The following is a 15,335-nucleotide window of genomic DNA, read 5'->3' as shown; positions in this document are numbered from 1 at the left end:
GCTCTGCGGCATGTGGGATCTTCCCGGACCGGGGCACGAACCCATGTCCCCTGCATCGGCAGGACTCTCAACCACTGCGCCACCAGGGAAGCCCTAAAATTACTTTTTATAAACCTGCTTCTTGGTGGGGGAATGATCTGTTTACTGAGTGAAGGTGAGCTTAAAATAAGTAATCTAAAGCTTTCCATAGAGCAAAGTCGTTACTTATATTGCTTTCTTTGAAAATCAATGGTATTAACTACATTGCTTAGAAAACGTTTTGTAAGCTCTCTCGTGATAGGAGCTAAAAAGTGTGCTTACATTTGACAAAACAGAGGGTCTGGCCTCTAACAACAGTAACTGATGCAGAGCATGCACAGCTCATGCTCTAGGGCTGAGGAGAGCAGAAGTCTGCTGTCCTCTCTGGCCTGATGCCTTCATTCTGTCACAACTGCCACATGGTGATGGTTAGAGCACGGGCATGGAATTCAACTGACCTGGGTCTGAATCTTACAGTGGCATCAGGAAAGCTAATTGGCCTCACCAGCCTCAGTTTCCTTGGGAAAACAACATGTGCTCCTCAGAGGTTGTTAAGAAGACAGTGAAATATCTACACGCATAGCTCAGAACCTGGCACACAGGAAATGCTAAATAAACAATACTTACTACCATCCCAAATAACCCCAGCATTCTTCAAATGACAAAAATAAGCTGAATGTGGCTTCTGAACAGCACCGTTTGCTAACGGCAAACTAATAAAATCTAGTTACCATCTCTCAGGGCACATAGCCATTTTCCTAGAAAAAGCCTTTATAATCACTAACTTAAAAATTAGTAAAATTATTACTTTTATCACTAGTACTTCATATTTTACTTAAAAATTCATGTTTTGCTTCTGATTTTTATACTGTCTTTCGACGTTCCAATTCTTTTGGGTTGTTGGCATTTCCACTCTGAAACACAGACTTATTTTCTAATAATTCCCTGCCTTTCACAGAAGCCCTCCTCCCCCGTTGGTCTGGCTTTTAACACCCCGATGTCTTTGCTAAACTTTAGACAACTCATCTGTTTCAAGCTTCTTGAATGTTTAACCTCCTCCTTTCCTCTCCATCTCCAAAAGATGTCCAGCCCCACCAGGCATGAACATGGGAGTCAAAATTGTCCCAGCTACCTAGAAACAAGAGGTCATCTGCCTCGTAATGCCAGAGATGGCTGAGTGAAGAATTTGAGTGTCTGATAAACACTGAGCTTCCTTTTGTAGTTCTATGTTAGCATGTAGGGTATATTGATTTCTCATGCAGGAGAAAGCCAGTTTTCTTTAAAGACATGAAAGCATTAAAATGAACACATGGTGAGTGCTGAAAATGATCAATCTTTCGGCAAAAAAGGAAAAAGCTGAGAGGCAGGTTAGTGAAAGTCTGGGTGAAGTATAGGATAAACTGCTATTTCCTTACAAAAATCAGCATGTCAGCATCACCCATCTTTTCCCCCTAAACCCTTCATAAATGCTGTGACATGAGCAAAGACCATTTCAGGTCCGTTTTAACGATAGCTACACTGAAAAAGAAGGGTGTTAAATTACCAACAACAAGGATTTTAGACACTTATAGTTCTTTGCACCTAACAATTACTTCCTATGGATTCTATTTAAAAACCTCTGATATAGTTGCACGTTAATTCAGAATAGGGCCAAATGGTCAGTGTCTCTTGCTGCTGACTATCCTATAAAATAGAGAATGAAGTATCTGACCTTCTACAGAAAAATGAAAGAACCCAAAAGAAAAGAGAACGAACAAGAGACAACAGAGGGACTTTCACGGTGGTCCAGTGGTTAAGAATCCGCCTACCAATGAAGGGGAGGCAGGTTCAATCCCCGATCAGGGAACTAAGATCCCACATGCTGCGGGGCAACTGAGCCTGCGTGCCGCAACTACTGAGCCTGCGTGCCACAACTAGAGAGAAGCCTGTGTGCTGAAACAAAAGATCCCGCATGCCGCAACGAAAATCCCATGTGCCTCAACTAAGACCTGATGCAGCCAAATAAATAAATAAATAAAATTTTTTTTTTTTTTGAAAAAAAAAACAGACAACAGAGAGAAGTGAATCTAGAGTTTCCAAACTCCAGAGAGGTCCTAACTCTGAGCCTGGGCATGTATGCTTGATGACAGCACAACTGATAAGACCTGATGCTGTGCACTGGCCGTCTCATGGCCTCCGTCCAGCCGACGGGGAGCACACACGCAGCAGGGATGGGCTGTCATCACTGCCATCACCCAACACAGTGCCTGGCACAAAGTGGGCACCAATTAATGTCTGCTTCATGACTAAATATACCATTCACACAATCCTACATTTCAGACTGAACCTTACATACACTTCTTGATAATGTAAAGACAACAGAAGTACCAAATTTAAAAGAAGTTAGTAGTGTCTTCCACTTTTCCCATAAGAATAGTTAGAAGTTAATACACTAAGTTAAATATGTGTAAGTGTTGAAAACCATCTTTTATATTTTTAGGGTATAAAATTAACTTTTCTTCCTTTTCATTTTTTTTAAATGAAACTTTATTAGGTGCATTGATTTGGAATTCAGAAACTTTTAAATTGTAGCTCTACCTCAAAGTATTTATTTATTTAATATATATATTTTGGGGCTGCGCTGTGTAGCATGTGGGATCTCAGTTCCTTGACCCGTGCCCCCTGCATTAGAAGTATGGAGTGTCAACCACTGGACCGCCAGGAAGTCCCTAAATTAAGTTTTCATTAGAAATTTTAGAAGCCCACATATTGGAGTGAAAACAGACAACTCTGAGGCCTGATATTTAACTGTAATGTAAAAAATACGTGAAAATTTATTCTAAATTTAGTCTACATGAAGCAACTTTATGTATTCAAAATATTTATAAGAAATTTAGGAAACAAAGTGTGTGTGTGTGTGTGTGTGTGTGTGTGTGTGTGTGTGTGTGTATCTCAAAAGAAATAGTAGTTTTGATTTAGAAAGGTACAGAAAATATAAGAAAATCCAGACAAAATCATTCTCTTGCAAGGTTTAGGATGATTAATTTCAACTAATCTGCATGCATGAATCACATTAAGAATCACAGGAGTCAAGACACAGCTGTCTTTTCCATTGTAGAACTAATAAAATGTCATGCCTCCCCGGTGTCCTAAGTGATACCTTGATACCTTTCTACTTTCAATTTTAAATAAGAGAAGCAGAAATCTTCTGCTCATATGATACACGGGACTGGAGAAACATGGTCTGTACTTTTTGATTGTTCTCAGGGTTAAATAAAGGACAAAAGTTTAATTTAAAACAGCTTGGAGGCCAGAAGGGTAAAGATTCAAAATACAAGTAAATTAAGTTACAGATGGAGGATGGCTTCTCAAGCAGGGCCACCTGAGCACGGGATCCTCAAGGGGCAAGGGAAGTTGCTGGAGACAAGCTGGTGCCCACTTACTATGAGTCTGTGTTAAAGAAAAGTTACTCTGACACTTGTAAAAAGGTAAAGAAGACTTTATTTTATTGTGATAGGTGTCAAGACTACTGCAATTAGGGACAGAGGTCAGGCTGAACTCAAATACAGAAAAGACAGCTGGAGATTTATAGCCAATGTGCAGAATGAGGGGATTGGTGATCAAAATTTACTAAGAGAAGGTATCAGGGTAGGGGGATTCTTGTTGAAGGCAGGGTCAAGCATGTGGGGAATGGACAGGGGAATGAGGAATTTGATCAGATATCAGGGGTAAGGGACTGTCTTTAAACTGACTTAGCAGGATTCTCACAACAGCTGGGCTATGTAGGCCAAGCAAGGAGGGTCGGGGGCAAGGAACTAAGGCTGAGACCTAACTGAGAAGAGGCTCAGAGGAGCCTGACTAAAGTCTGGTCAAGGAGAGAATCTTTGTTGTCATCAGGCACTGTTCTAGGTGCTGGGGACTCCAAGAAGAGGAAGACAGACAAGATCCCTGATCTCATGCAGCTCAAAAATACTCACACAGTGTTTTTATATGGAGAGAAAAAGAAATCAGAATAGGGGAAAGGGGAAGAAGGGCCAACTACAGAGGGAAAAGTATCAACCAAAAGCACGAGCAAGCATGGTAACTTCTAGAGCAGAAGCCCCTCCTCTCCCAGAGAAAGCTGATAGTGACTTGGAACACGTCTCTGGCAGCCAGCGCAAAAGAGGTGGGATATTCTTTGGAGAGGGCCTGCTTAGCCGTTTTGAACACGTGGAAAATTATGCAGATTTCTAATGCCCAGATGATGGGCCTAGTGCCATTTCCATACAGTGGCGAGTGAAGTGAGTCGGGGGAGTTACCTGTTCACACAGGTAAGGACAGGAGCAGCTACAGGAACTGCAGTTCCTGTGGAAAGGCTACGGCCCATTGTTTGCAAGAAATGTGTTCGTATTACTACTAAGTAAAAATACTGCAAATGTAAATGGCAGAAATGAGGTTCTCCGAAGAGAGGCAAAGGGTAACAGGAGAGAGATTAAGCTCACAGAGCAGCACGTAGTAAGAAGGTCAGTCCTTGAACAGAAAATCACATTGACATGATGAATGTAAATCATAATCAGAGAGAACACTTTTAATTCTCAACATTCTAAGATTTTTTCCCATTCTGTATTTATGTAGTTTTGTTTTCCTTTTTCTATGATGTTAAGTAGCCATTGGCCACTTTTTTGTGCTTCTTATTTTAAACTGCACACAGGCAGAAAGGTTTCCTAGGAGACAAAGATGATGGAAATGTTATAAAAGAGCTTAAGTGAAATTATTTCGTTCTCCAGACAGGCAATTTAGTGGTCCCCTAATAAATAAAAAATTAATGTACAGTAAAATACTGATAAATCTCCCTGACTTTAAGGTAAAAATGATTAAAATTATAACAGAAAGACCTGAGGTTATCAAAAGGGATATCAATTTCAGCAATGTAACATTAACCATTTCATAACACTGGGTTTAGTTTTCAGTCACCAGCTATTCAGGTTTAACACACCTAATATTTCAGTTAACTAGCGTGTTCAGCATTTAACTTAAATGTTAATTATGCTTCTCCTTAGTTTAAACAGGGAAACAAAAATGCGGGAGCAGTAAGGCAACAGCAGGAAAAAGATCCTAGGTGGCAGTCACAGTCACCAACTGGGCATATGCCCCCTGGAATTTTCAGTTATCAACCTGCAAAATTAAACACATCTCCCATGAGAGGCACACCTCTTCGTGTTTTCTTTGATGTAAGGCCTCTTTTCTGATTATGAATCGGGTTTTACAGAAAACAAGTCAAAATCAAGATCTGCGTTTGGAGCAGCTTCGATACTGAAGGTAAATTATTTTTAGGGCATCTTCAATCTGTTTTAATCCACTACCGAAAACCATTGTGTAGTGATTCCAAATATTCCCCTTTCAGTCAAAAAACAAAAGGATAAATACCTGAGAGCCTACCATATGCCAGGAACCCTGCTAGGCCCTTTTCTATGCATTTTCATTATTCCTCACAATTCCTCATGAAGTAGGTATCACTGCCTCATTTGCAGTTGTAGAAATATTAAGAGAAAAGGATAACTTTCCCAAGGTCAGCAATTATTTAGAGGTAGAGCTGAGATTAAAATTCACATCTGAGGGGCTTCCCTGGTGGCACAGTGGTTGAGAGTCCGCCTGCCGACGCAGGGGACGCGGGTTCGTGCCCCGGTCCGGGAGGATCCCACGTGCCGCGGAGCGGCTGGGCCCGTGAGCCATGGCTGCTGAGCCTGCGCGTCTGGAGCCTGTGCTCAGCAATGGGAGAGGCCACAACAGTGAGAGGCCTGCGTACCACAAAAAAAAAAAAGAAAAAAAAATTCACATCTGATTTGAAAGTCTTAAGGTTACCGTCTCAATGTACTCAACTGTAATTAATAAGAACTATTTAAAAATTTTTAATGATTATGATATCCATCTGCTATGTCTCCCGTTATAAACCAAATATACTTAGTGTCTTCAACAGTTAAACTCACACACAGTACTTGTTTTTTTAATCAGTTACAATCATATTATTAACTCATAATGAAGCAGCAATCAATTAGAAAAACAAAAAGACCCAAGATCTCTCTAATCTTGACCTACACAATTGACTTTTGAACCCATGGATGGAAACTGATTTCCAGTTCATCTTCTTAGTACTGGTCAGTCATTGCAACTGTTGAGAGCTTTCAGAATCCCACGACCACCATTCAAAAGAAGAGCTCCTCTGAGGTTTATGTTACCCACGAGTTTAATACTAGTAAAGCAATAATTTAAAAAAGATTACAGGCCCAGCGTTACACCCAGAATTTAGCAGCTATCACTGGGAACACTCTCCAAACTGATCCTAACCCATCTGTGTGCAACTCAACAGCTTAAATTCACCCACCTTACTCACTTAAATTCTGCTTTCTTGTCAACAGTATATTATGTATTTTTCTGAATGACACAATGAACTCCACATACTGGTCAGTTTAGTAACCTTCTTATAAAATGACATCAGGTTAGTATCATAAGACTTATTTGCTCTATTGTCTTCCATGTGGTTTTCCACGAGCTCACTGGGATGGTCTTTTTGTTACTTCAACTTGTCTAGGCTGATGTCCTGAATTAATCGATCAAACTTTAATCTAGGTGTTACCGTGAAGGTATTTTATGGATATGATTAAAGACCATAATCAGTTGACTTTAACTAAAGGAGATTATCCTAGATAACCTAGGTAGGCCTGAACCTTCCAGCAGAGCTGAGGCTTCCATGAATAAGAAGAAATTCCACTTGTGGACGGCAGCCTGCCCTTCCTGATGGCCTGCCCTATTGGTTTCAGACTTACTTAGCCAGCCCCATAATCATGTAAGCCAATTCCTTGCAATAAATCTCTTAATATATATATCCTACAGGTTCTGCTTCTCTGGTTAAACCTTGAAGATACTTGCACAAACCATCAATATTTCACAAATGTAAAACACCCAGAAATACCTTTAGTAAGAAAGATGTAGTTCCTATGTAACTCAGAGATACAGTCCCAAATAAATTTATAGATTTACACATAGCTCTAGTCAAACATAGCTGGATTTTGTTCAGATCATGGCAAAATCATCTTAAAGTTCCTCTGTAAGAATTCTTAAAGAAAGAGAGAAAAGGAGAACAATTTGGACAAGAATAATTGCTAATGTTTACTGAGTGCTTACTCTGTGCTGGGCTCTTCATCTAAGCTACACAAAACCATCTAAGAAACAGAGAAGACAATGGTCACATAAGCTAAGGAAAGATCAAGTCGGGAAGGGAGGCCAGGACCTGGCTTATGTGGTAAATAATCCCTTCCAATCTGAATGCATCATAGCCAGTGGGTTTCTTGATGTACTTGTGAGGAGGGGAGGATTCTGCGTCCTCTTATCCCACCATCTTGACTGCTCCCTGGCCACCAGGACTTCTCAGATGCTTCCCTGTTTTTCTCTCATGCGCCTCTAGTGCACCTGTGCACCTCTGGACTGCCTTCCTTCTGGAATCCCAATCTCTGGGTATCACACCCTCTTCTCTAATTCCTCACGAGTGCTGAAAAAGTGGTGGGGGGAGAGGCAGTGAAAAAGAAAAAAGGTAAGGACCAAAAGGTCAGGGAGAAAACAGAGGCGCCAGCACTTGCTAAGTCTCATTCAAAGTAATACCATCTATTATTAAAGTGGACGGAGGAATAGCAGTTCAGTACATGAATACGTGGATGAAACTGCTTAATTTCCTCCAGCTGCAGAGAAGACAATTTGTACACCTTTTAAAAACTAGCCTACCTAATAATTTAAAGATATAATGAAGTAATAAAGACAAAATGAAAGCGGCACTCTCTGGAGGAAGAACACTGTAACTGAAATTTTCAATAAACTGGAGAAAGACCAAGTCCCTTCCACCATCCTAGACCCACAGAGGAACACTGGGCAGGACAGCAGCACAATAACTGCTGTTCGCTTCTTTCAGATTTGACCTTCCATGCTCAGCTCTATGCAAACCTAGACTTGCAACTCAAGTGAGCGATTCTTGGGCGGTGGTGTGCTCCTGTCAGAGAATGTGAAAACTGATGCGGTGGATGCAATTTTCTTGAGATCAAAATGGGTGCATCTTTTTTTTTTTTTTCAAACAGAAAAAAAAAAAGTAGCTTTATTCAATGGATATATATTTAATATGAGAAGAGAGATGCCTTCATCCTGATGTATGTGTGAATGGTGCTCTGTGACAGCTAAGAATGTTAGGATACAGACCTTGCTCAGAGTTTAAAAATGATGCAGTGTCAATCAATAATAATAAAAAAGGTATATATTTTCTGATCATAATGTAATACAGATTAGATACTAATAATGAGGTAATCTAACCAACAATTAGAAATGTACTCAATATTGTATATTTTGAAAATTTGTGTCAACTATCTCTAAAATATATTTATTTTACATTAAGCAGACCACGGTGTAATTGTATCCTTGTCTGAGTGTTAGTGTATCCCTGATAGAGTTTTTGGGTCTGAGAATTTTCAGCATAGTAAATAGTGCAGCTGAAACGCTTTAACGCTTGATGATGGTGCTAGTATGATAATAAATGTTGGAAGAAAACAACATTTAAGATGAGCCAGGTCTAGAGCTTGTAACTGGCTGGTCCTATGCTTACTATCTTGATACATAGGGTTTCAGGAAGCAAAATCAGGCTGACATTGTACGTGTGTTCAGTACTGAGCAGTTGTCCTGTGATCATCTTTTAACCCAATAAATTGTCACTGGTGTCCTCTTTCCTGTGACAGTTTGCACCATTACATCTAAACAGTCATAATGCTTTACAGACCAAAGGGTCAGTTTCCCCCAAACACTCTTCATGTGCAATGTGGACAGGAAACTTTCACACTCATAAGCATGCAAAAAATATGGTTAGCCTCAAACTACAGAGAAAATGCTAAAGCCAACAAAGAGCTTCATTCAATTTCTTTTCATTTTAAGGAATAATATCGAAAGAAAAAATCATATGAACTGAGATGACGTGGTTAAATGGAAGAAGGTTTCTTGGGAAATCAATTAGAAGACCAACATAATTGCTTTTTAACGGAGCTTCCTGGAGTAATCATCCATGTTTGAAAGACAGCTTACCGGTGATGCCCCTGGGTTCCCGCTGGAGGTCACAATACCAGAGTCGGTTTACGGGATCACACCCCTCCCTTATCGACAACAAGATGTAGCGACCGTCATCAGATAACTATGAAGGGAACAAAAACAGCACACGGGGCTGATTAGAATATATTTTTTTGTGAGAACACTGTTGAATATTAAGTAAAAAATAAAGGTTCACCGCAAATGCAGTATCTTTACCCCAAACAGTTGGACTGGATAAGAAAGTTATCAGAAGAAAAGGTGAACATCAATTTTTTAACTTATTTCACTGTTAATCACAGTTTATTTTAACAAAACACAGTGAAATATTTAAGTTGAAAATATTTATATATATCTGAATGTCATGACTCAGTGTGACTTTTATTTAAAGTCTATTCTTTATAGTCAACAACACTAATAATTTTGTATGGTGACAGATGGTTACTGGACTTGTCACGGTGATCGTTTGTAACGTATTTTTTGGATCGCTATGTTGTACACCTGAAACTAACACAATATTCTATGTCAATTACACTTAAATTTTTTTAAAGCTTAAAAAAATAAAGTCTATTCTTTAACTGAAAAATACACGCAATCTGTCATTTTGAATATAAATGTCCCTGAATTTGAAATTTTGTCACAGGTTACACATTTTAAAAGCTGTTCTAAATGAGTAAGAATTGGCAAAATGGGCGCAGATGCACAAACGTTCATTTGTGGTTCATACAGGTCACATTAGCAAGTTTCTACTAAACAAGTTTTTATGCGTATCTTTAGTCCCCTATATATCACAAGGCAGCAGAGATAAAAGACCTGTGCTTCAGTGGACTTCTTTTAAAATATTAAACAGGAGAATCTTATACATTATGGTTTTGAGTTGTCACAACTGATATAAGTAGTATCAGACTATATACATCCTTTTGCAACTTTTTTCATTCAATATAATTTAAAAAATTAATCCATGTTGATATTTGCTTCACTTATTTTAACTGCTGTAAAATATTCCAATCTAGGAATACATCACAACTAATTGATCCATTTTCCTACCACATAATTAGATTATTATTTCCATTTTCTTCCTTTGTGGTTTTTGTCCTTATTACAAGCAATACTTTAAAAAATTTCTGAACATGTTTATCGTGGCCTCATATACATGTTTCCCAGGATACATAACTACAAGTAAAACTGCTCAGTGGTATGATATGCACATACTCAACTTTACTAGATGTTGCCAAATTATTTTCCTAACTGGTTGTATTGACTTACACTCACATATCGGCTGTCCTGTTTTCCACATCCTACTCTGAAGGTGAATTTTATGTGTCATCTTGGCTAGGCCACAGGACCTATATATTTGGTTTATTCTAGATGTTTCTGTGAAGGTGTTTTTTTTGGATGAGGTTAACGTTTAAATTGGTGTACTTTGAGTAAAGCTGACTACTCTCCATAATGTGGGTCAATCTCAACCAATCAGTTGAAGGCCTTCATAGAAAAAGACTGACCTCCCCTGGCCAGAAGGAATTCTGCCAGCAGATGGCCCTTGGACTCAAGCTGAAACTCCTCCCTGGGTTTCCAGCCTGTCAGCCTACCCCGTAGATTTTGGAAGTGTCAAGCCCCTACAATCATGATAGCCAATTCCTTTAAACAAGTTTCTCTCTCTATATATATATTATATATACATATACTCCATTGGTTCTGTTTCTCTGGAGAACCCTGACGAATGCACTTACCAACAACTGCTATTCCTTCATTTGTTCATTCAATAAATAGCTGCTAAGCAGCTAATATGTGCAAGACATTTTCCTAGATGCTAAAGATAAATCAGTGAATAAATCAAGGGGGAAAAGTTACACCCTAGTGGAGGAGACATGTCCATAAATATGGAGTAATGTAGTCTATTATAAAATGCTAAATGCCGTAGAGAACATGAACAGGTCTGCGTAAGGGAGGCAGGATGTGTGGGGAGGGACTGCAGTTTTAAATATGGCAGTCAAGGAAGGCTTCTTAAGAAGGTGTCTTGCCAACTGATGGGAACATGCTGTATAGCACAGGGAACTACCTAAGTGGGAGGGAAGTCCAAAAGGGAGGGGATATCTGTATGTGTAAGGCTGATTCATTTTGCTGTGCAGTGGAGGCCAATACAACATTGTAAAGCAACCATACTCCAATAAAAACCTAAAAATAAAAGAAGGGGTCTTTCCACTGTCTTCTGACTTGCATTGTTTCAGATGAAAAGTCATTCATGTTTTTCTCCCTATGTACAATGTAATGTGTTTTCCTACCTGGCTGCTTTTAAATTCTTCTTCTTCTCTTTGGTCTTCTATGAATTGATTATAATGGGCTTTGCTGTAGTAGCCTCTTTCAGATTTGTTGAGCTTCTTGGATCTGTAGGTTTGTCTATTTTACCGAATTCATAACATTTTTGGCTGTTATTTTCCTCGTATGATTTGTGTGTCCCCTCACCCCTACCCTAGGACTTCAAATACATAATGTTAGATCACTTAGTACTGTTCTACAGTTCGGTGAGACTATGTTCATTTTTGTTTCAGTTTTTTTCTGTGGCTTAGTTTCAACTTGCTGTCTTCAAATTCAGGTATTTTCTTTTATAGTATCTAAACTGCTATTAAACACATGCAGAGAATTTTCCGATTCAGATAGTTTATTTTTCACCTCCAGAAGAATATTTGGTTATTTTTATGTTTCCTATTTCTTTGTTCATTTATAATTCATTAACATTTCCTAAAATCCTTTAAAAATTATTTTTATAATTGCTTTCAAAAAGTCTATGTCTGCTAATTGTACTACCTGTAATTTCTAGATCTGTTTTATTGACTAGTTTTTCTCCTGGTTATAAGTCACATTTTCCTGCTTCTTTACATATCGAGGACTTTTTTTATTGGATTTTGAACATTTTTAATGCTATTTGGGTTTGCTATTTTTTTTTTTTTTGGTCTTTCTTTAAAATGTTTTGAGGCAGTTAATTTGGTGGATCAGCTTGATCCATTTAAGATTTATTTTCAAACTTTGTTGGGGAAGGTCTACAGCACCCCTGCAAAGGCATGGATGGCCTTTCTGGGGTCTCTGCTGAATACCCTGGGTGTTCATAAGGCCCTTCTACTTTAATGGTTAGAATGTGAAAGTCTCCCAGACTTGTTAAACCTCTGGTAGTTAACAGCTTGCAAGTCGCTGGTGGTTGTTCTCAGCTTGAATCATGGAGCCTCATCCTATGCATGCACCGCTCAATAGTCAGCCTAAGATGCAGGGGGATGCCAAGAAGATTTCTGGGACTCTTAGTGGGTGGTTACCCCTTCGGGCACTGTGCCCGCAAATTCCAGTGGCTTCAGTCTTCCTGAATTCCAATCTTTGGAGCCTTAGTTCAGTGAGACTATAATATTCTGGGGGCTCCTCCTTCTTGTGCCAGAGCTCAGAAAATTCCTCCAGGCAGAAAGCTGGAGCAATCATATGACATCTCTTTCACGCATCACAGTCGTATGACATCTGCAGACCAATATCTGCAAACGGATGCTCTGTTTACTCTGGATAGTTTTCTAGCTGTTTACGGCAGGAGGGTTAGTCCAGTATCAGTTACATATCATGGCCAGAAGCAAAAACTTGTCCTTATACTTTTATCTGTTTAACTCATTTTTAATTCTTTATTGGATAATTACAATTTTAGGGTATAGTATTATGTGTGTTTAAAATAACAGAGATGTAAGAATTAAGAATGTAATATAAGACTAATTAAAAAGATAATATTTATGATTAATAAAAAATGTAACAATGATATAGTTTCTTTCATCTTATTACATAGTAGGCTATTTTTAGGGTTTTACTTACTAGCAGCATCGAGTTTTTAGGCTTGGAGGAATTAGATTCCAGCTCTTCAGAAATGCCCATCCACTTTCTATCAGCAGATTTGTTTTGGTAAACCAGCTGTCTGTCAGTTGGGTTCTCTGCATTTGTAAATTCGTCACAATAGCTGTGTGTGTCTACAACATCCAGTATGTTTAAGAACTTGGCAGCACACTGGATGTGAAACATCTCTTTCTCAGAACAATTATTTTAAAGGACAGAGGTAATTTGTACTTGTGAAATAGAAGTGGGATTCCAACTAAGTACAGTTTTATAAAAGATTCTAGAAAAGTCCCGTTTACTTTGGCTGTTCTTTCTTTCTTTCTTTCTTTCTTTTTTTTTTTTTTTTTTTTTGCGGTACACGGGCCTCTCACTGTTGTGGCCTCTCCCGTTGCAGACGCCCAGGCTCAGCGGCCATGGCTCACGGGCCCAGCCGCTCTGTGGCATGTAGGATCTTCCCAGACCAGGGCACGAACCCGTGTCCCCTGCATCGGCAGGCGGACTCTCAACCACTGCGCCACCAGGGAAGCCCTGGCTGTTCTTTCTTGGTGACATTTTTTCTGAGTTCTGAAGTTGTCTCCTTTCCAAAAAATGAGTATTTTGCTGTATGAGTTTTGGTCACAAACTACACATGACACTGAACTACTCAGGTGCACTCTCTTCATCTCTTTCCAGGCTCCTTCTAGTCTTTTCAAAGACTGTCAAATGGTTTTGGAGAAACTGCATATACATTTATGATTTCCATGTATTATTTTCTCCATTCTCATCCTCAATGTATTTCCAAAAATTACCTATCACTACATTTTAAGTGGGTTTCTTAAAAATGAACGCCTGGCTTGACGGAGTTTAAAAATTCAGTGTAAGAATCCATATTTCGTCTTTATTGTTACTGCTTCCACATCTTAATTTTGAACATTCTAGTCACCTTGCTTTTCCCTTCTCCTTTTCTCTTTACACTGTATTAATATAAATTTCTTTATAAACTTTTTCCCTTCATTGACTGCACTGGGAATTATATACTCTATTTCTAGTCTTTTATACATTTTCCTTAAGCTTTTCATATACATAGCTAATAAACCAGTGTCTAGAAATTCAGTTCCACCTCATTTTTAAACCATCCTATACTAAGAATATCATTAGCAACCTCACAATTATAACTTTATTAAATGTAATGGAAAGCAGCCTCATTAATAATACTTCATACTTTTGTTCTTTTGTCCTTTAAATAAAGACAGACTCTTTATAGCTTAGTGCTTAGAGTCATGCTACATCAATCATAAATGATGGCTAATTCAGTTGCAGTGATTCAGCCAACAGAATGATAGGGCAGTAAAACACTGCAAGAACCACACCAAACCTTCGATGACAGCTGTCTCAAGCACATCTAATGAGTTTTTCTCAGTATTTCTGCCTACACCAAATGGTTGCAGCAGTTTATATTTAATCTAAGGCAGGAAGTCCCAAGGGAATTGCTGTTGGGATGCCAATTAAATCAGTCTTTTTCTCTATAACTCTCTTCATCACAACCCAGAGATATTCCATAGCCACTGAACAAATCTGCTAAACTGCAAACAACTCTGAATTTCAAATGCTCAAGGTCTCAAATTTCAAAATCATTTATAAGTCACCGTTGCCCTAAAATATATAGTTTAGAAATATACCTTTTTCCACTAAAATTTAATCAGTAACAATGTATATTCAACCACGGCCTCACATTCAGACTATTTCAAGACAATTTAAAAAATGAATTTTGGGAATCACTGGGAGGGGAAGACAAAAATAATGTTGATGATGAGGAGACTTAAATCTCAACAGAAGAAAGTGACTTTCCTGAAATCCAGATAAAAGGAAGATAGAAAAGCAGGAAAGCCAAGGGTCCCTTCAGGCCTTCATGAACAGTATAAATTCCAGTTCACAAAACACTGTTTTTCTTTAAACAATAAGACACAGGCTAGAAAAACTGTGTTCTCTAGAAGCAATTAATCTCATTCAAAAGCAATGACTTTTCACAACAGGGTTGCAATAATGCTAGACTAACCAATTATGAAATCTGTAATTCTTAAACCACAGCTTCCTTTTACTTTATGTCTATATTCAACAAATCTTCCTTAAGTCAAAATGATTTTATTTCATGAAATCTCCCTTTTATGTAAATAAATATTAATTAACAAAAACAAAATTCTAAGAACTACTGTAAATAAAATATTGACATTGGGCTTCCCTGGTGGCGCAGTGGTTGAGAGTCCGCCTGCCCATGCAGGGGACACGGGTTCGTGCCCCGTTCTGGGAAGATCCCACATGCCGCGGAGTGGCTGGGCCCATGAGCCATGGCTGCTGAGCCTGCGCGTCCAGAGCCTGTGCTCCGCAACGGGAGAGGCCACAGCAGTGAGAGGCCC

The 15,335-nt window shown here is 38.8% G+C and overlaps 1 protein-coding gene across 1 annotated transcript in view; it reads right to left on the bottom strand.

Moving 5' to 3' along the window:
• Positions 1-15,335, bottom strand: part of PREP (prolyl endopeptidase) — a 133,770-nt gene that overhangs the window by 75,110 nt on the left and 43,325 nt on the right. The window contains exon 7 of the mRNA XM_007465779.1: positions 9,088-9,193. Within this exon, the coding sequence (XP_007465841.1) occupies positions 9,088-9,193 (106 nt within the window). The remainder of the gene's footprint in view (positions 1-9,087; positions 9,194-15,335) is intronic.

Source organism: Lipotes vexillifer, unplaced genomic scaffold, assembly GCF_000442215.2.
Source record: "Lipotes vexillifer unplaced genomic scaffold, Lipotes_vexillifer_v1.1 scaffold732, whole genome shotgun sequence".
NCBI lineage: Eukaryota > Metazoa > Chordata > Mammalia > Artiodactyla > Lipotidae > Lipotes > Lipotes vexillifer.
This window is presented reverse-complemented; position numbering and strand designations above follow the sequence as displayed.